General features: G+C 42.7%; 2 protein-coding genes across 3 annotated transcripts; both read left to right on the top strand.

The window, feature by feature from the left end:
- Window positions 1–404: 404 nt before the first annotated feature.
- ptx4 (pentraxin 4, long) lies at window positions 405–5,903 on the top strand (the record flags this gene model as incomplete). The annotated part of the gene is made up of 5 exons (XM_079177328.1): window positions 405–523; window positions 1,045–1,225; window positions 1,868–2,046; window positions 2,793–3,862; window positions 4,787–5,903. 5 exons carry the CDS (start codon window positions 405–407, stop codon window positions 5,467–5,469), a joined length of 2,232 nt encoding a protein of 743 aa, XP_079033454.1. The 3' UTR covers window positions 5,470–5,903.
- Window positions 5,904–6,545: 642 nt separating this feature from the next.
- Window positions 6,546–20,528, top strand: clcn7 (chloride channel 7). Of its 2 annotated transcripts, XM_079177762.1 has the most exons (25): window positions 6,546–6,759; window positions 7,681–7,758; window positions 8,967–9,032; window positions 9,438–9,503; window positions 9,660–9,792; window positions 10,179–10,288; window positions 10,817–10,897; window positions 10,992–11,054; window positions 11,340–11,423; window positions 11,734–11,827; window positions 12,469–12,533; window positions 12,687–12,803; window positions 12,897–12,951; window positions 13,053–13,113; window positions 14,265–14,406; window positions 14,985–15,078; window positions 15,197–15,369; window positions 15,979–16,030; window positions 16,242–16,369; window positions 16,665–16,750; window positions 16,961–17,093; window positions 17,429–17,488; window positions 17,595–17,771; window positions 18,339–18,419; window positions 18,560–20,528. In XM_079177762.1, exons 1-25 carry the CDS (start codon window positions 6,646–6,648, stop codon window positions 18,644–18,646), a joined length of 2,400 nt encoding a protein of 799 aa, XP_079033888.1. In that variant the 5' UTR covers window positions 6,546–6,645; the 3' UTR covers window positions 18,647–20,528. The 2 variants fall into 2 exon arrangements, with proteins under 2 accessions (XP_079033888.1, XP_079033889.1); XM_079177763.1 differs by lacking the exon at window positions 7,681–7,758.
- Window positions 20,529–21,716: the final 1,188 nt, after the last annotated feature.

The raw sequence follows: 21,716 nt of genomic DNA, 5'->3' as shown, positions 1-21,716 counted from the left end.
GAACTGGAATTTTTGGTGTGCATCATTGAACATTTTGGACAAGCTGCCCTCAGTTACTGTTGTAACATAATAGATCATTTATTAGAAATGTACTTTTTACTCTTTGGCTTTTTAATTTTAAATTTTGCAATCATTTTGGCTGTGTTAAAGCGTTTGATGTGCATATTGTCAAGGGTTCAACCTCGGCTTCAGGGAGACCCTTAAGGGCTAAAATGCCCCCATTGAATCCCATTAAAAACAATATTTTAAATCCCACAGCCATTACAGCACAGAACAATGCATTTTATCATATTAGGATTTCAAACATTTACAGCCCTGGCTTCAAAATTCTAGTTTTTACTATTTCTCACCAGATTCATGTTTGCTTTTTGGGGCAAATGAAGCCAAAGTGTTGCAACCAGATCATGAACATAAAGCGGAAGGAAAGAGATAACGGTGTGATTCCTGGATTGAGTTGGTCAGAGAAAAAGCAGAAGAAGAAGAAGAAGAAAGGAGCCATGATTGAGTCAGGGGGAAGAGGAAAGTACAGCCTGCTTCTCCAACATGCATCATGACATTTACTGCTCAATAAGCACGTTACACATACATGCAAATAAAAGTATCCACCTTTTCTACTTGTGCTGATAGATACCCAACAGTAATAATGTGTCGCACAGAATGAATCAAATCTTTATCAGTAGAAGATCCAGTTAAAGAAACTTAAAGTGGGATTGTGGTGGAGAAAAACATCATTCTCAGCACTAGTGATCTACTATTCTACATTTTAATAAACACTGGACATCAGTTTGTAGAAAGAGAAGTTTACTTTTCTTTGTGTAGGAGAGAGAGAAAGAGAGGCAGAGAGAATCTGAGTACCTGTTTTATCCATCTGCATTTCCTCTGAGGTCCCCAATGATTGTTGTGGAACATGGAAAGTCTGGTTCGAGCTTGTGGGCGTGCTTTTTGTGTATTGTACGTGAGTATGTGTTCATTGTGTGTTTATAGTGTGTATCAAGACCAGCCCTTTTCCGCTATGTCTTTCTCTCTTCTGCTCTTCACCTCCAGACATCCAGACAGGGACCCAGGCTCCCAGCTGCATCTATCCCAGCTACACTGCACCATGTGCCGCCTCAGGCCCGGCCGCTGGCCCCTGATCCTGGTCCACATGCTTCTGCTGCAAACTCAGCCCGTTAAGATGCAGGGAGTCGATCCTGTGTCCCAGAAACTACGACGACTCAACGAGCAGGTTTGAATCAGACTTTGTGTGTGTGTGTGTGTGTGCATTAAGCATGGCCAACATTCGTCAAAATAATGGAAATTTGTATTGCATTCATGTGTTTGTTATGCTGTTAATTTGTTGGTATTTTTTCCGTTGTGTGTTGAGTTCGTGATGAATGAGCGTTAAGGAGCTTAAGTACAGTCCTGCAACAGCCACAGATACAATATCTTTTCTTCTTTAGTCAGAGCATTTGATTTATTGATTGCTGTCGGGATGTCAACAGAATTTCAACAAATAAAATAATATTTCTTGATTATGAATTGCCTACCTGAGCCTAAACTGTATTTTGTAATGTGATTTTGATGTAACGTCTGTGACAATGATTAATAATTAGCCTAAAAAGGCATAAAATGTAGGTTTTACAACTCAACAAGCTTTAACTTCAATCCCTTCTCCTCGACTTCACTGTTGCTGTAGACCTACTCCTCTTCACTTTTGTCACAAAAACAAAATGGCTAATAACATATAATTCATTTTGTGAAAGTACTGTGGGTATGCAGCTGAAATGGTGAAAAAACTCTTGCAGCAACGATTGATTTAGTATTTTTCTGACCTTCAAATCCAAACAGCTGCAGAAAGACTTGTGAATACACATTTCTTCTTTGTTAGTTCCAACAGTTCCAGGCACTGACCCAGGCCCGCTTGGACATGTTGGCCCTGAACCAGAACAGAAACTCCTCGGGGGGGCTGGAGAGACGTGTTCAGGCCCTGAGTGACATCTGTAACAGCGTGTCACAGGACCTCCAACACTTCAAGCTGAGCACAATGCAGGAGATAGAAGGTCTCAGGTCAGAGGTCGGGCACAAATGGTCACTAAATAACTAATAAAGGGTCGACTGTAAATATATCTGTGGATACATTTATAAATCCCTACCGGTTGTTTTTGGTAAGTAAAGGCATCATCGAAAGTAAAGAGCAGATTGGAGAAGAGAAGCTATTTTGAGGTAAATCCAGTTTCAGCGCATAAAATGACAGGAATTAGATTTTCTTAAAGAGATATATGCTCAAACGTTCAGGATCGATTCAAGTAAAGAAATTGAGTGTTAAGTGAGTTGCTTTTCCTTTTAGCATCTATTACTTTCTGGGGAATGAGAACAGAACAGCTTTACAACAATATTGTTTTACTGGATTAATTTCCTCTAATGCAACAACATTTTTTGCACTTTTGAAGATCTCACCTGTTGACATAATAATCTGCATTTGCAATAACTTTCAGATTTGATCAGCCATCAATGCTTTTCATTTATTATAAAATGTATCACCAAATATCTTTCATATACAGAGAAATAGGTGTATCTGTGAAGGGGAATGAAACTATATAATATATTTCAAAAAGTGTCCATATGTTAAAATATTTTAATGTGTGACATAAACTTATTATTTCAATGATTCCATAAATACTGTGTGATGTTAAACATCTATACAATTTTAAAACATTAACCAGTTTCACAAGTGAGACAAAATGACAAACCAGGCCTGATTTTAAATGCTGTATTTCCAACAACAAGTGTTCTCCTGTTGATTATTCTCCCAGAGAGTGGAGTAGGAGGCTGGAGAAGAAGAGTAAACGGATGGAGGGTCGTCTGGCTTTGATGGAGAGGAACCCGAGGGAGAACCGCCGACACACCCAGAAACAGAAGCCTGATTCCGGTCAGGATTTGTCCAACCTCACCCTGGAGCTCCAGAGCCAAGACGAAAGGCTGGCTGCCCTGCAAGACCAGCGCGACGAGCTGCTCATCGGGCTGAAAGGGTTGCAGGAGTCCCTGAAGAACCAGGCCCTGCGTGTGACCCGGCTGGAGGGCCGGCTCGGTGAGGCGCTGCAGCAGAACGGAGGAGTTAGAACCAGAGGGCTGTGGAGGACGGGGGAGTCCCACGACTCCTACGTCACACCTCAGAGCCAGACACCGAGAGGAGGGAGGCCTGGAAGGATCCTGGATACCCAACCCAGATCAGAAGGTATCAGCTATTCACAGACTGATAATCAATCACAGTCCACAGCGCAGAACAGAAACCACCCAGAGCCTCATCAGTACCAGGCAAAACCGAACCAGCCTAAACATTCTAAGACCCAGAAGTCAAGACCTCAACTAGAGCCTCATCAGCAGATACAAGTCCAGTACCCAAATCTTGAGCCCCGGTCCACAGATTACCTGCCCCAGCCTGACTCTAACCATCCCCAGTCACAGATCCAGATCCCGGCCCAGAGAAAGCCGTACCCGATCCAGCAGGAGCAGCTCCAGTCGAGCCAGACTGAGCCGTATCTTCATGCACAGGCACACCAACGATCCCAGCCTCAGTTGAACCGTCACCCCGAGTCACACAACCCCAGGCACCCCTCTTGGCCCCGGCCCCTCCCTCATTCTCCAACCTATCGTGAACCCGCTAAAGACAGACACAGCTGGACCAGTCAGGGGTCTCCACAGGCCCGGGTTCCAGATGATCTCCCTCAGCACCAGTCTGAGTCTGATCGCGTGAGCGACTGGGACGGAGGAGAGGAGGAAGAAAGTGACACAAAGGTTGAGTCTTCAGTGATCCAGAACTTCCTCCATCTTCCTGTGAGGCACAAGATCCCTGCTCGACCCGTTCCCAAAAAGGATGCAACCAGTAAGTAATAGTTAGATAAGATAATCCTTTAATAGTCTCACAATACCTGACAATAGTACCTCACAATACTTGAGGTACTTATGACTTGAATAGTCAGAGAAAGAATACATTTAAACATGTTTTGTCTGACATTTGTTTTTTTCATTTGTATTTATTTTTTCGATCTTGTTGGCTGTGTTAATGCATTCAGCATAAATAGTTTTTGACTTTGGAAGCTCAACCTCATCTATAATACATCTATAATAAACAGTGTAGCCAAAATACAGACCCTGAAGGACAAAATGTCCCATGATTTTTGATCCCATGACCATTACAGCACGAGATCATACATTCTATTATACCAGGCTGTTGATCGTTTGGAGCCCTGGCTTCAAAATCAAAAATGGTTGTTTTCCACCAGATTGAGCCATTTCTTCATGTCTCCCCTGTGGGGGCGAATACATTCTACACAGTGTTGATTACATTTCCAGGCACCAAAACCAAAACCAGGCCAAAGAAAGAAACCAACACTCCGACAATCTTGTATTTTCAACCAGTGACTGGACATACAATGTTGAGACCAGGACTATGGATCTGTCCATTGAATGTGAAGCTACGGCCATCAGCAGGTTAGCTTAGCTTAGCATAAATACCGGAAACGGAGACACAGAAGCTAACAAAATCTGCCAAGCAGCAACCCCCAAAAGCTCACTAATTAACACATTATAACTCATCTGTTTAATCAATTCGCTGGTTTATGTCCTGGATGATTTCCCAACATGTGGAACTATACTTTTAAGGTAGAGAGGCCTGAGGTTAAAATGTATTTTGTCTGTGTGTGTTAAGGGGAATGATGAGCAAAGCCTTAAACTGTAACTTACTAAACCAATGTTTACATCTTAGCTCCAGGGTTTTTATTTATCTTCTCTCTCCCTCTGTCTGCAGTCTGTAACGTGGACTCCATGCTGTTCTTCCCCTCGGCCTCAACGGAGAACTACGTGACCTTCTTCCCGTCTCTCCCCGACCTCCCTGAACTTTCTGTGTGTTTGTGGCTCCGTGTGGAGGCCTCACATGTCGGCACTCTGCTCTCTTACGCCACAGACTTCAACGACAACCAGTTAGTTCTGTATGGACGAAACTCTTCTGCCTCATCATTCTCTGCTTCTTCCTCATCTTCCCGCCACTCCTCGTCCTCCCCCTCCCTGGACTTTGTCATTGGAGACCCCGTCTATCGCCGTCTCTCTGTGTCGTCGCTCCTGGACGCTCGCTGGCACCACCTCTGCGCCCTCTGGTCCTCCATCCAGGGTCGATTCTGGCACTACAGTGACGGGCGGCTCGCCTCCTCGGGCTCCAACTTCAGGAAGGGCTGGGAGATTCCCGGCGGCGGATCAGTGGTGCTGGGGCAGGAGCAGGACACCGTCGGCGGGGGGTTCGACCCTGCAGAGGGTTTTGCTGGGCGGGTGGCCGGGTTCAGGATGTGGAACCGGGTGCTGAGTCCTTCAGAGGTGGAAGGGGTGGCAGAAGGAAGGGGTGTGCCCAGAGGGGTAGTGCTTGGCATGGAGGACATCAAGGAGGTCCATGGGGAGGTGCAGCAGGTGGCATGTGAATGTCTGGAGCACTGTGTGTAGTAAAGTTACAGAGGATTCAAATCAAGAGTTTCATTCCAACAACTTCAGCAGGGAATGTTTATTGTCTCTTGCCTGCCTTTTAAAATAAACACTCTTGTCCTTTTAGATTATTTTTTCTCATATGTGTTTGATGTACTCACAACACTATTCTTACTGGACTTAAAGTTATATTAACCAAAACTGGAACTCAGACTGATCAGCTGTCAATAATCATCTAAGTTTGATCCACCAGTCAATCATTAAACACTACAAAGGATCCATAGAATAACACAAGTGTGCCTGTAAATGTGATATTAATGTCTCAACAAAGGCTCACTCCTGAGACAGATTCCCATTATAATAAAACAGCCTATAACCCTAACCCACTAACCCCAGGATGGAGATTAAAGGATGAGAAAACCTTTTTTTAATCAATGATGCTGCACTTTCTTACATGTTCGTGGATATCTTTTATATTGATAGCCACTGTGTGACTGTAGATAGAGAGATATGTGTTGGTCTGTTTTTTGGATTGTCAGTAGAAACTTATAATGCATATTTTTATATGAATAAATCTCTAAATCTCATCATGCTTTTGTTTTATGCTTTTGTAAATTCAAATTGTGTATGATCTGGTTTCCAACAAATGAATGACGAGTTAATACAATGTTAAGGTACTTGCACTTGAGTACACTCTTTACGCCACTACACTTGTCTGACAGCATTAGTCAGTAGCTAAAGATCAAGATTTTACATACAAAACATGAGTTCATAAAATATGATGCACTTTAAAGAACAAACTAACTATATCTAAATAAAATACTTAAAATAAGCTCTACCTGACCAACTATAAAGGTACAAAACTGCTTCCTGCATATTAATGCTTTTCCTTAACAGGATCTGGAATATTAATTTATCAGGATTTCTTTCTCCACCACTGGTGAACCTGTTGGCACTGATGTCTTTGCACTCACCCTCTGACTTTCGCCTATTAAACAACAAAACTACAAGTCCCAGCGTCCAACGCGCCTCAACGGATCTCTTTTGACCCTGCTCGCGAGCCTTACAAGGCGTCACGAGTCACTGGAGTGATCATGAAGGACCTGAGGGAGAATAACAGTTAGTTAGCGATAGCAACAACTGCCACTGATGAAGTAAATTAGCCACAGTCATAGCGGCGAGCTACCGGAAGACACCATGGCCAACATCACGAAGAAAGTGTCGTGGTCCAGCCGGGCCGACGAGTCCGGGGCCACCGGGGAGGGGACGCCGTTGCTCAACGGCTCCGGGCAGCCCAGATTCTCCAGACAGGTACTGTTAGCATGTTGGGCTAGGTTAGCCTAAGCTGCTGTTACTCCTGCAGCAAGATGCTGTATCATGTGTTTATTATTCACTACTAGGTTGTTAGCCGTGTTTTTAAATGCTGCATGTTATGAATGCTTGTAATGAGATTTTTTTGGAGGTGTGTTTTCATGTGTTATGGTATGTTTGCAGTTTGGGGGGGGGGCATCAGATGCAACAACAAGCTTTGTTTGGGTTGGAATGTAACTGCATGAAAGTAATTAAATGAATGTTGATTGAATTACTTACACGATGCACTCAGTTAGATTCAGTTACTTTAAAGAAACGATAGGTTTACAGAGAGTTTAGCAAAGCTTTCCACTAGCTTGTTACTTTGTTCATTCCCTGGTCTGAACATTAAGGACACATGCATCATTATGAACAACCTAACTTTAGAAAGGATGATGATGATGAAGATGTTGATGATAAGGTAACCTATGAGTCAGTTCCAAAGAGTATAATGCCCGCTGCACTTCTCAAGTAATAAAATCAGGTTACGTAAGATTTAAGGTAATCTGTGCCCATTGAAACCGTTTTAATCTGTAGTAGTTTACTACAGATAAACAAGGATATCAAGCTTTGACAATGTCACCAGCTAGTAGTCCCTCTAATATTGAAACACACGGGAAAATACAGCTTCCTTTTTTCCTCCAATGCCACCAGTACCAGTCAGCCACCTATTGCACCACCAGGACTAGCGGTGGAAGTATCCTGGTACTTCTTATCATAATGTACTTTTGTACATTTGATCATACGTGCGTTGTTAGTTTCTTGGAGCCTGTTACTCCTCTCTGAATATCAGCATCTGTGTGATGTTAGAACATCAGCTCAGGGGTTGCCACACAAAGCCAAACGTACATATATGTCTGTTGATGTCTGTGATGTCTGTAGCCGTCTGGAGGAGGCAGTATATTTCAGATAGGCAGACTCAGCACGGTGGATTTGGAGGAGGAGATATCGTCGGAGGAGGTAAAGTCTTGTGTCCGAAAACGTCATCGCTCTCTTTCTCTCTGTGTCTGTCGCTCCTCTATCATCGCTCCACCAAGACCGTCCGCAGCATTTCTCCACTACAATGACAACTATCAGCAACTATTGTCTTAAAATTACAAAATAAAACGTTTACAGTAGATTTAATGCTCAGGCTACACGCGGAGCCTTAAAGCCTGATTTGTGAGACTCGGCCTGAGATAGAGTTTGAGGTTTCAAACGTTATTGTATTATATTTAATCTCAGTTCCTCTCTGCTGAATACGGCTTTTGACGAGCTACTTTACTGGGCACAGTTGACTCATCCAGCGTGTTTGGAAACTGTCTGAAGGTTTCCACTGTGATGCACCGCAAATGATGAATCGATGCCGGCCACATGCAGCTGGAACCTGACCGCTCAACCATTCAGGATTTTGTAACAGACTTATTAAAACCCTCCTGCTTTAAATATGACGCCAACAACTTATTAATAGGTTTGAAACCAGAGGTTTAATCAAGTTTCTTTGTTTAGCTCTTAGCACAGTTTCAGGTAATCGGGCGATAAAAGAAATCCCATAAATGCCCCTCAAAGATCACAACGAGTCCGTTAAATTCAGCGTGTGAGACCCAAGAACAGAATCAAAAGCTTGAGTCAGTGGTCACAGAACAGTACGAGACCATGCAACTGATGTTTGAGGCTGTTCTACCGTCACTTAGCTTCACAGTGCATCGCATTTCCTCCCGTGACAGAAACCATCAGATTCAGCTCTGTTTGCAATGCCTGATGGGAATGTGATGCCGTGCATGTGATCTGCACGCTTGTTAAATACTGTTTATCTGTTTACAGTGTGTTTTGTGTTTCTTCCTATTTGCTTTATTTGCTTCTGATTGTGTGGCTGCACAGACGGGCCACAGCGGTGTGACTCTCTTCACATTGCATGTAGATGTGAAGAGGGGCGCTTGTTTTTAATTGCCTGTAGCTGACTTGTATTCATCTTCCACCCGCCTCATTATCAATGCTCCAGTATCTGCGTTAGATAAAGTCTGTTGAACCTGTCCTCTCTTTCTCGTTCTGTCGTATTCTAAATGTTTGCTTCCTCTCATGTCAGTAGCTTAGTTCCCAGCTCCTTGCAGCCGCTCACATGATTCAACAGGTCAGAGGTTAAAGCTCAGTGTTGATTTGGTTGATCTGTTCTGTGTTTTTCCCAGCAGGACTCTCTTCGGGGGCGGCCTAAAGAGATCCCGCACACCGAGAAGCTGCTGTCACTTAAATTTGAGGTAAAACACGTCAAACAGAAGTGCTGATTATCAAATGATTCTAGAATAAAGCCTCGTGTGTACGATTTGAATGTTTCCTACTTTAGTGAAACCTTGTAGGAGTTTTGCTAAATACAGGAAGCAATGAAAACAGTAAAAGGAGTCGGTAACGTAGGAATAGAAAATGCACTTCAGGCCATGAAACTGTGACAACTGTGGGCAACAAAGAGGGCAATAATCTCCTTAAGCAGAACTGGAATCAGCTTTGTATTATTAACATATCTTTGGTTTGATATGAACTCGCTGACATTGATCCAAAGACGTCACAAGATCTGTTTATCATGAAGAATAGAAGCAAACATCACCTTTTATCTTTATTTTAACTGATTAATTGTATTGTGTGTGTGTGTGTGTGTGTTATTACAGAGTCTGGACTATGATAACATTGAGAACCAGCTGTTTCTGGAGGAGGAGAGGAGGATGAGTTACATGGTAAGTAGAGTGGGAATAACCTGAATACATGTTGTACTATCTTAATATTTCCCTGTGTATGAACTCGTGTATTTTCTTTCTCTCATCTCTCCTCTGCTGCTCGTTCTGTCTCCTGTCCTCTTGCTTCCTTTCCTCCCTCATCTTGTACCTTTTTAGGGTTTCCGCTGTCTGGAGATCAGTCGCTGGGTGGTCTGTGGTCTAATCGGCTTCCTGACCGGCCTCATCGCCTGTTTCATAGACATCGTGGTGGAGGAAATGGCTGGGATCAAATACCGAGTGGTCAAAGAGAGTATCCTGAACATTTGTACAAGATACACATAGGACTGCACCTAACGACTACTTTGATAGTTAATAAATCGATAATATTTACAATATTTAAACGAATAATCTACTTTTCAGATAGATGAATCCAGCTTCTTTCTGCTACTTTATATTTATACATATTACTTTACATTTTTTTTCTGCAACACTAAAGTGATGAATACATTAATGCCCCAATAATTAGAGTTGAATATGTAATATAGCCTACATGATTCAGAAACGGGCCATTCTGCCTAATGAGGAGCTTACTTTTGGTACTTTAAGTACAAGTACAAGAGATCTGAATACTTGGCTAGTTTCAGCTTCGTGCTGTCAGGACTTTTGAGTTTTTCCTTGACCTCTGACCCCTCACAGACATAGATAAGTTCACCGAGGCGGGCGGCCTGTCGATCTCCCTCATCCTCTGGGTTGTCATCAACTCCGTCTTTGTCATGGTGGGGGCCATCCTCGTTGCATGTTTCGAGGTGAGACTGGAGGAGACCTTTTTAACGTGTTTCAGTTGTCTTCCTCTTTTGTGTGTTTGATCACATTCCTCGAGTGTGATCGTGGATTTTGAGGAAGTAAATCAATTCCGTCTATCTATTACAATCCATTCATACAGATGGGGAAGTGAAATCAAATTAGCCAACGGCGTGTCTTTACCCGTTTGACTCCAACACTGCGTAATAGTGAAATTTATAAAGATGAACGTGCTTCTCTTTTTCGGCCTTTTGTTAATCTAAGTTAACTCGCTGGTCAGCTGAGGTTTTAAGTTTCCTTCTGCAACCGGACGGATCAAAAAACGTGCTTCAGTCAGGGTTTTATTCCCCCATAAAGTCTGCAGTTAATGCCATTTCATGTGAAAACCAGAGAGAGATTTCACTATGTAAATATATAAATACCTCTGATCACATCCTCAGATATTACTGCCGTAATCATAAATACTGTAGTTCTCTATATTCCATCTTTTCCTTCAACATAACTCTCCTCTGTTTCTCCTTCGTCTCATCCAGCCCATAGCAGCAGGAAGTGGTATTCCTCAGATAAAATGTTACCTGAACGGAGTCAAGATTCCCAGGGTGGTACGACTCAAGGTACACACACGCACACACACACACACACACACACACACCATGGATGCCCTTGAACCACTGTTTTTGAACGATGTTGTGTGTTTGTCCCCCACAGACTCTGGTGGTGAAAGTGTTTGGTGTTATCTGTTCAGTGGTTGGCGGTCTGGCTGTCGGAAAGGTAAACGTTAGCGCTGATCTACTTCTCCCTAATGCACATTCAAGATGCTCAATTCACCAAAAGGCTGCTGTAAAGAGTCGACTAGAGTCAACAGAGCCAGATACGCTACAAAGAAAAACCTACACAGGATGGCCACTACAGACGTTTACACAACACACGCTGCACTGACGTCTTTGCTTTCATAGTCGTTCATTTTCATTCAAAGTTGAACGGATTGAATTTGTAAATGAATGCCTAGAATTCCCTCTCATACCTGTCTCCTCTTGTTTACCCACAATCCCTCAGGAAGGGCCCATGATTCACTCTGGTGCTGTTGTAGCTGCCGGGGTCTCACAGGGCAGGAGCACCACTTTAAAGAAAGACTTAAAGGTGTGTGTGTGTGTGTGTGTGTGTGTGTGTGTGTGTGTGTGTGTGTGTGTGTGTGTGTGTGTGTGTGTGTGTGTGTGTGTGTGTGTGTGTGTGTGTGTGTGTGTGTGTGTGTGTGTGTGTGTGTGTGTGTGTGTCACTCGCTGTATTCTCGTTTTACAGCTTTACACAGTTCTGAGATATTAAGTTTTAATGTTCATCTGTCAAGCATGGTTGTGTGCTGTTGACGTGTTCTAAAATAATCTCAATGGTTCAGGTGTGTTCGTGAGTGAAATCACGTTACTAGTAATATGTGTTTGATTGTGTTTTGTAGATGTTTGAATATTTCCGGAGAGACACAGAGAAACGTGACTTTGTGTCGGCTGGAGCTGCTGCCGGAGTCTCGGCTGCTTTTGGAGCACCAGTCGGTAAAAACCCAACAACCTCACCAGAGCGCAGCACAAACATGAGCTTTGTTATTCATCTGCCTTAGTTGTGGAGGCAGTTAAGCTGCTTCGAAGCCAACAATATAGCTGCATGCACAAAGTAAACACTGAGTCACCATCAGGTCTATCTGCAAGTCTTTAAAAGTCTCACAGAAATACCTCTCAACATGACGTGTGCCGTAGAAACGATTTAACTTTAGGTTTAGGCAACAAAACAACACTTTAGGACATGAACGCCGGCCTGCTGCTTCACGGTCCTGTGTTTGTTGTTGACCCATCTATGGCCCCTCCCACCCACCATGAGTCGTCTTTCTTACTTGTTACACTTCCTCTGAGCGTTGCATTCTCATATGGATGTGACCATTTCACGCGTGTCTGTGAGATCAGAATGTAAATTGCATTTCATGTCGTATTAAAACATATTACCTCGGAGGCCTGGGTTCAAATCCGTGTCTCAGTCTGTTATGTGTTGCCGTCATGTGGACAGAGTGCAACTTATGTGAACCCAGTTCACGTGCCAGCTACTTGGCACAGAGATTCGACTCCAGTCTTTAAGTGGGTCAAATGAATTATCCTGTGAATGTGCTGCTGTGGTTCTTGACTGTGTTTGTTTCGGTCGACAGGCGGCGTTCTGTTCTCTCTGGAGGAGGGAGCTTCTTTCTGGAACCAGATGCTGACGTGGAGGATAGTAAGTCGCACTGTCTTACATCTATACCTCCATCAGAACCTCAGTATCAACCATCATGTGATGGAGAGGAAGAGTGCAGAGTTGATGGATGTGAAATGTTGTCCTCTTGTGTCTTGTGTCCTCTTCATCATGGACTTTCTGTCTCACCTGCAGTTCTTTGCCTCCATGATCTCCACCTTCACCCTCAACTTCTTCCTCAGTATCTACCACAAAAAAACGGGAGACCTCTCCAACCCGGGTCTCATCAACTTTGGGCGCTTTCAGAATGATGTGAGAAACGTTTGTATATTATACATCGTGTGTTTTTGCAGCTTCGTGTTGTCTGTTAGTCGGTGTTAAAGATGCACCGTTGTCTCTTTTCAGAGTGTGGCCTACAACCTCTATGAGATTCCCTTGTTCATCATTATGGGAGCTATCGGTAAAACCTCTTTTATGTGTCTGCAATAAGTTTAATCCTTCGCAGGGATAATATAAGAAGAAGAAGAAGAAGAGTATATCTGATTCTGTTACTGTTCTCAGGTGGATTGCTGGGAGCTCTGTTCAACAAGCTCAACTACTGGCTGACTATCTTCAGGATCAGGTACAGTTTAAAAAAAGACCTCAAACGAACACAAGTACAAGTGTCACAGACTCAGTTTCAACAAAAAGGTCAGGTGACGAGCAGCGTGAAGGATTGCTTTGTGTGGGCAGTGTGCCAAGAACAACATTAAGACTTTGCTCTTGCCTGTAAAGGACAGGGTGGGGTGCAAGATGAGGAAGTCCCATGAGTACAGCAGACGTTTCTCAGAATGTCAGCATCTTGTGATTGAGGTGTTTAAAAATAGTCTCGGAGTTAAGAACAGGTCGAATCGCTGGAAGACTGTCTGATGTGGGAGGAGACTTCTGCTAAGTAACCTGTGGTTCCTGCTTTCGTGTCTGGATGCTACATATTGTGCGTTTTGTTCGTTCCTTTATAATGACTATACGGCAACGACTAGCAAACAGACATACTCGTTTTCTGGAACAGGAATCACGTTTTCTGTATTTCAGTTTGGTTTAAGAACGTATCAGGTTGTTCCTGATTACGTGTATTTATTTAGGTACGGCATTAAATTACAATAGTGGCTTATTTAATAGTGGTCTATTTACAAAAGCTACATTTACTTTAATTAGTTAAGCTTGTAGACGGAGAGAGTCACTGTCAGATAATAGTGGCAGTGAGCTGTTTCCTTAAACTAGATCAGACATGTGAATGTAAACGAGGAGCAGTTACACAATAATAATGACACAGCAGTCAGTAACACAATACAAATGAATCCAAGACACATGCAAACAAACACAACTGAGGAGAAAGACAGAACAATAAGCATGTATTGTAATCAGATAAAAATGTCGCGGTTGAAAATACAAAAGACAAAACATTTATATCGATGTGCTGCAGACATTAAACACGATAATAAATCAGGGCTTGTCAGAAATATGAACCATCAACCACCTCGACGCCTGGAGGCTCAAAAGAAAAGTCCGATTTGTCAGAGAAGCTTTTGTTTTCCACTCGGCTGTTTTTGTTGCAACGTAAGTTTCTTTGTCAGCGGGGAAAGTCCACGCCGAGGACGACAACATGTCGCCATTTTGGAGTTTTCTGGGAAATAAAAGTTATGATGTGTAGGATTTGAAAATTTCCAACTGAAGTGTGTGTGTGTGTGTGTGTGTGTGTGTGTGTGTGTGTGTGTGTGCGTGTGCGTGTTACAGGTATGTTCATCGCCCTGGTTTACAAGTGATTGAGGCCATGCTGGTTGCTGCAGTGACTGCGACTGTTTCATTCACCATGATCTACTTCTCTGATGACTGTCAACCTCTGGGGCCTGAACACAATGAGGAGTACCCACTGCAGGTACACACACACACACACACACTGTCAAATATCATGTAATAAAGCTTACATTAGGGAAGTCACAGTTACATGGTGTCACAAGCACAGTTACTTATCATTACGGCTTTGAAATGGACAATACGATGTGCATGACTCAGTAGGTTATACACACACACAAGTGCAGATTGAGATAAGATGAACTTCTCACACTTCTCATAGTGAATCTTGGTGCTTCCTATTTTGTACCAGACAGAAGTGTTTCAGTTCAATAAGCTTTACCACCAACAATGCCGTGAGAACAATACTAGCCAAAGGATCTAAGAAGAGTACAACACACCAGAGGACGAACGCTACTGATTTTGGTGATTTTGGTGATTTCTTTGTGAAATGACTCAACAACTATTTGATGGATCGCCATGAAATTTGGTGCAGACATCCACATGTCCCCTTTAGGGATCAACGGTAACTACTTTGGTGATCCTTTGACCTTAACATCTAGCACCATCAGGTCAAGAAACGGCTTCAACAAGAACACAAAAACACTCTTTGTGTCTCCTCTTCCTTCCCTCGTTGAGTCATTTTCTGTCTCTGTCTCTCAGTTGTTCTGTGCAGATGGAGAGTACAACTCAATGGCAACGGCCTTCTTCAACACTCCAGAGAAGAGTGTTCGTAGTCTCTTCCACAACCAGCCAGGTAAAGCTGTTCGTGAGGGTACCTTTTGAAAAAAAAACATGTGCACCAGCCATTTCTTCTCCCTTTTCATTTTGCACAATTACTCACGTCGCCTCTCATCCTCTCCTCTTTCTTTAAGGAACCTACAACCCTTTGACTCTGGGTTTGTTCACTTTGACTTACTTCTTCCTGGCGTGTTGGACCTACGGCCTGGCGGTGTCTGCTGGAGTCTTCATCCCGTCTCTGCTTATAGGAGCAGCCTGGGGCAGATTGTTTGGAATCCTGCTGGCCTCCATCACCTCCACCGGCTCGGTTAGTGTGTGTGTGTGTGTGGCTGGCTGTGTGTGTTGCGCTTCACTCTGTAGGATGAGGACAACATGACTCATTGAAAACAGACCAGATTATGGTTAAATTAAAGTCCAAAGAGTTTGATTTCATTACCTCAGTGAGGCCATGTTTGAAACAGTTCATTGTTTCTGTCTCACGTCCGTGAGGACCACATTTCTCATCACTCCTAATGCCAGTCTTGGTATTTTGTTCTTCCTTTTAGTGACTGTTGTAAAACATAAATAGTCTGCTGATTGCCTTTAAATACAGATGATTATACAAGTTCCTCAAAATGAGGGAGGTAATGACATGTTGAACACTAGAAATGCAACAAACGCGACATCTCTGCTCCTCATTTTCGAGGCTCATCTTCACAATTTCTGAACCCTGACACAAAAAAACAAGTGTCTTTTTCTTACTGTACGCAGTAGAGAACCTCACAGGTCAAAGAATGTGTGCCAATAAAGACCAATACATGTTCTTACAACATCTCAATAATCATAATACAGAAGTGAAAGGAAACGATTCAGTGAGTGGAGGTCTTCCCCTTTAACTAAACTAATATTCCAGACTTTGCTGTGTGTGTTTCGTTAGATCTGGGCTGACCCTGGTAAATATGCTCTGATTGGAGCTGCAGCTCAGTTAGGTGAGTAACGTGAAGCTTCGCCGTGTTGTTGTTGTTTATTTGTTTTGCTTAGTGCTGAACAGGAAATGAGAAATTTACCGTATCGTTAAGACCAACCTGTTGAGATCTGAGGAAATGTCTTTTTAAATAATCCATATTTAAACGTCTCTTCTGTTCGATTCAGATAAAAGACGAATGTTTAGTAGCAGTAATGGTGCACTGCTCTTCACAGGTGGCATCGTGAGGATGACTCTCAGTTTGACTGTCATCATGGTGGAGGCGACGGGAAACGTCACATACGGTCTTCCCATCATGCTCGTCCTCATGACAGCCAAGATAGTAGGAGACTATTTTGTAGAGGTGAGCAAAAGAGCCAACTAACTGATCAAATGTCCCACAGCTTTTCACGCGCAGAGGACACAAACAGTATAGTCCCAAATCCTAGCGCACTGATCTCATTTACACTAGAAAAGTGACAGATTTAATCAGCGATGTCATTCTAAAGACTACGTTTTATTGACATTTAATCAGGTGACCTGTTGTACAAAACGGTGCAGTATGTTAATTGCTAGTATAATAAACCTAACAACGGTATAAAACTGAGGTAAACTGTGAACTGTTGGGACAGAGTCTGATTGTTCTCTTGCTGCTCCAGGGTCTGTATGACATCCACATCAAGCTGCAGAGCGTTCCCTTCCTGCACTGGGACGCTCCGGCCACCTCCCACTGGTTGACCGCCAGGTGAGGTCCTCTGTGTTCGTGGCCGGCTGACTGCTGAGAGCCATGTTGACATGTTGACATTTATTAACTTAATTTAGTGCACGTTAGTCTCTTCGTCTTCATCTTGTGTTCATGCGGTCAATCATTTGTGAAGCACGTTGAACTGCATTCATTTAGTTTGAGAAGGTGATTTATAAATATAACTTCACTGACTGTCTCCCCGTCTTCCAGAGAGGTGATGAGTTCTCCGGTCACCTGCTTGAACCGGATAGAGAAGGTGGGAACCATCGTGGACGTCCTGAGCAACACGTCCACCAATCACAACGGCTTCCCAGTCGTCATACAGGGCGCTGGTGGTGAAGAGGTAAACTGCAACATGGCTGGTTGGAGGTGGAATAAGTTCAGCCGTGTCGAGTGCAGAGATCAGTGTAAAACATCAGCAGTAAATGTGGTTTCAGTGTCTCTCTTTAAGATGCCATATTTTTTTTATCTGCAGTTTTATCTTTTGAAAAAGATACTAATTATAGACCAGAATGCAGGTACAAAGGATCTTGTTTCAGGAAGTTATGACTGCTGCTATTGGCCACTTGTTTCCCGTATCGCTGCCACGGTTGAGTGGATGTAGTCCGGTTCTTGTTCTCTGGAGGATGTGAGAAGTCAAACTAGGATAATTAACGTTTGCTCTTCTCTCCCGTTCAGCCAGCGAAGCTCTGCGGCCTCATCCTCCGCTCTCAGCTCATTGTTCTTCTCAAGCACAAGGTAAAAAAAAAAAAAAACAGGTTGACAGCATTTTGCAGGTGGATTCTTCATTGTGATGATTCTAATGTATTCGGGGTCCCGGTCTGCTGCCGCTCTGTCCCGCCAGGTGTTTGTGGAGCTGGCCCGGTCCCGGCTGACCCTGAGGAAGCTCCAGCTGAAGGACTTCAGAGACGCCTATCCCCGCTTCCCCCCGATCCAGAGCATCCACGTGTCCCAGGACGAGAGGGAGTGTATGATGGACCTCAATGAGTTCATGAACGCAACGCCTTACACCGTACCACAGGTAACACACACACACACAGACACACACACACACACACACACACACACACACACACAGAGACACACAGACATATTAAAAGCACAGATTTGACCCAGTTCTTAACTTGCACATTGTGGCTGTCAGACTGAAACCTTGTACGTTCAAAACATTTACTTTTTAGGAAACTGGGCTTTTAAAATAATTGAATACTGCGTCTTCAAAGTTTGTATTTTGTCATCACATTACATCATCACTTACGTTTGGCTAAAATCTCTCGTTATAAAGTAATATTAACATTTATTAAGTGTTGTTAACATTATATTATTGAAGACAGTATTGGCTGTGTGGTTTTTGCCGACAGCTTGAGGATCCGATGGAGTTACGAGATGTTGTCGACGTTGCAAATATTCACATACATGACCCGTATCACGGTTTCACTGTTCTCTTGTTCATCTTTGTAGTTATTGAGGGATTTATCAACTCGTATGTTCTTTGTGAACAAAGTCACAAAGTCTTTTTTTGAGAGGTTTGTGTAATTGTTGTGTATAAATGAATGAGCTGAACTAAAATGAAGCGGCTTGTTTGCAGGACACTTCTCTGCCTCGTGTGTTTAAGCTGTTCAGAGCGCTGGGACTCCGACACCTGGTGGTGGTGGATGATGAGAACAGGGTAAGAGTCTCTGTTTGTCCCACATGGTCTCTTTACTTCATTTCCTGCTGTGATTTAAGCCTTCACAACATTCAATTATTGCTGAATGCCATCAAGATGATGATGCTCTAAAGTCACACTTACTTTGTGACTCTCTACAGGTGGTTGGACTGGTGACCAGGAAAGACTTGGCCAGATATCACCTGGGCAAACACGGACTGGAGGAGCTTCAGCTGGCCCAGACATAGTACACAGACACACACACACACACACACACACACACGAAGCCATGAACTGTGACCACCTGATGTCTCATAAGCTGTTCACGAGCAGCTGTGTAGCTCTATGCAGGACACCATCAAAGGCCCAATAGGTCTTTATTTATCTTTGATGACAAAATGGGTAAAAAAAACAAAGGCACAAATTCACAGTTACGTTGTGTTCACACCAAACCAGAAGCTAATTTTTCACCTCGAGTTTTCTGGCGGGATTGTTTGTGTTTGTGTTTATTCACGTTACTCACGCTGAACGCACCGAACCAACCATGGCCGACTGTTGCTGCTCTGTTCAGTTTGTCAGAGATACGTCATGTCTGCTCTATTAATGACTTATTATTACTTATTATTCACTTCATCCAGCAAGCTACATGTCAGCTAGCTTACTGCAGTGGTAAGAACGCAAAACGAAAGAGTTTTTGCTCTGTTTTAATTACATATAATAAATAAAAAGGATGATAGAATAACTACACAATGATGCTCATTTTATAAAGAGTCTGAATTTATGTTTTTGTCAGATCTGTCCACTTTTAAAATGCTTGTTTCACTGAATGGTGTTCACGTCGATCGGTGCTAAGCTATGCTAAGTCTTTAGCTGCTCCATCAACACAAAATAACGTCACCTATGAGGTACTAACGTAGAGCTCTGACCACAGACCACTACAATACTTCTTTCCTCAACGTCTTCGCATCGAGTTCATATGTAATGAAAGGTTTGCTTCGTGTTTGGTGTTCACACAGCATTAAATGTTTTACTTTGAAAGGATTCTATTATTGTTATCACCGTTTGTTTGGGGGCTGCTGTGCTGAATCACATGACAGCACGGGGCTTTTGTAGCCTTTTGTTCTTTTGGTTGTATGCAAATAATTTGTCAAGGACAGAAAAGTGAGAAACTATTTGCCTTATTGCAGGATTTTTCCTGAGCTTCTACGTGTTCACGGACCTCACTCCAGATATTTTTATGTACGGGGTCAAGTTAAATGAGAATGACGGGATCCTTTCAAAATAAAACACTCACTTTGCCAGCTGTCAGATCGAGGTGAGAAGAATCTGTTTGATCTGTTAGCTGGTAAAAAGGAAACACTTTGTTTTGTTCACATATGCCTCTCTGTTCTTATTCTGTCTCAACGTCACGATAACGGTATGCAGTGATACATTCAGACGAATGTCTTGCTTTAAACTAAACGAGTGTGTTAATGGTTTGTAAGAACCGACCATTTAAGTTTTTATTTTCCATTGTTGTGTAGTTTTGCACTGAGCGAATGCTGTTATTTATTGTTGCATATTTTAAGTGTGTGTTTTGGGCTCTCGTATGGTCAGACAGTTTTCTCATATCCCATAATTCAAGATTTGTTATGTTTGAAGAGAGAAGACACACAACGGCCGTCTGATCATTCTGAGTCTCCTTCTCTCTTTCCGTCAGCTTTACTGAGCTCGTATATATTTGTACTACCGTCATTGAAACATGGATTGATGCTCACATGTGCCAACATCATTTTTAACTCCTCAATGTTTGCACTTTGGCCTACTACTGAAAAACAACGTACCCACGAGTGTCATGAAGCTCTAAATGAATGTAAACCGTTTACCACAGATGTACTGTTTGATCCATTTGTTCCTGAGTTACTCGAGTCAGATTAACACCCAAAACAGATTATAATAGTTATTTAATTTTGTCAATTTGTAAATCTTAACATTTCTTCAATAAGAGTGCGGTGTTGATTCTTTGTGCAATTCATAGGTTTTACTCTGATTTTGTTTTGTTGTACAGTTCTAGATGTTAAAACTTGGACTATGCTCTATTTTATAACCGCTGGATACGCCTTTTGTTAATTAATAAAATTCAAATCTGTTGTTAAATGATGTGTTTTGATTTGTTGATGTGAAGACATTTAAAATAGTGATTTCTGCTCTCCACAGTATTGATTTAAAGGTTTTGAGGATTAATTAATAAAACGCTCATATTTATACAGGTCATCATTCAAAGTGAACAAAAACGTATTAAAAGCCTTCAGAGCTTAGTGTGGAGAAACTCACCTCAGTTAGCTGAGCTCGGCAGAATTCCAGTTAATTAACCTTGCATTGGCATTTATCACCGTCACATGTTTCTGTGTCACTTCTCTCAGTCTCCACTAGGTGTCAGAAAAAGGATGGATAAATAGAAACAATTACTTCAATTCCAGAAATCAGTTGTTCCATATTTAAATGTCATGTGCATGAATTTGAGCTAATATTGGTTTGAATTAAATGCAGCTCAGTCACTGCATGATGGACTCTGGTATCTGAACTGCTGCACATAAAGGCTCTTGTGTAACAAAACTCTAATTTTCACAATCCAGATGCCCCGAAGATTATTTTTGGGAAGTTCAAATGTCAAATAAATGCTGCTGCTGCAGAGTCAGATCTGCATCCATCACTGCTCTCCGAGCTTTCACCTTGATTCTCATCTTGCTGTTAAAAGTATTATTCTATCAAAGCGGTTTACTTTATATCTGTACGGTGAATATAAAGCAGCAGCCAGTTAGCTTAGCTTAGCATAAAGACTGGAAACAGGGACACAGCTAGCCTAGTCTGTCCCAACTGTGACCTACAGGCATCTCTGACGCTCACTAATGTCCACAGTGGAGAGAAAGATGTGGGTCTTTGGGTCTAAACCCTGAGACGCTCTTTATGACGCCGTCCTTGTTCAAGCACTTATTTTATAGATGCCACTCATTTCACCGGGTACTGCAGCTGCTGCTGCTGATTTATATTTCCATAAAGCAATGTGAGTATAATGGGTTTAAAGCGCTGCTTGCTTTGTTATTGTGGTGCTGTTGCGTCCATGTTATCAGACCCAGAGGTTTCTCTCTGTGTGTGGACTTACAGCAGTTTACCATGACATCATTTTGTGTCCTAGTGTTGCTGAAACTGTCCTCTAAAATCTCCTCCTGCCTTTGATAAACTAAGTCAAATATGTGCACATAATACTCTACACCTGACAACCCTCTTACTCATTCCTCCATCCGCTGACACGCGCGATTACCACCCCTGATTACCTCC

This window comes from Pholis gunnellus, assembly GCF_910591455.1.
Source record: "Pholis gunnellus genome assembly, chromosome: 17".
In the NCBI taxonomy this organism is placed as follows: Eukaryota; Metazoa; Chordata; class Actinopteri; order Perciformes; family Pholidae; genus Pholis; species Pholis gunnellus.
This window is presented reverse-complemented; position numbering and strand designations above follow the sequence as displayed.

What these genes read in the sequence shown, in the direction of transcription:
- clcn7 (XM_079177762.1), top strand. Translation starts at nt 6,646, where the DNA reads ATGGCCAACATCACGAAGAAAGTGTCGTGGTCCAGCCGGGCCGACGAG. An exon ending in CTTTAAAGAAAGACTTAAAG is followed by an intron (nt 11,424 to 11,733) that starts GTGTGTGTGTGT and finishes TGTGTTTTGTAG; the next exon opens with ATGTTTGAATATTTCCGGAG. An exon ending in TTGGGCGCTTTCAGAATGAT is followed by an intron (nt 12,804 to 12,896) that starts GTGAGAAACGTT and finishes GTCTCTTTTCAG; the next exon opens with AGTGTGGCCTACAACCTCTA.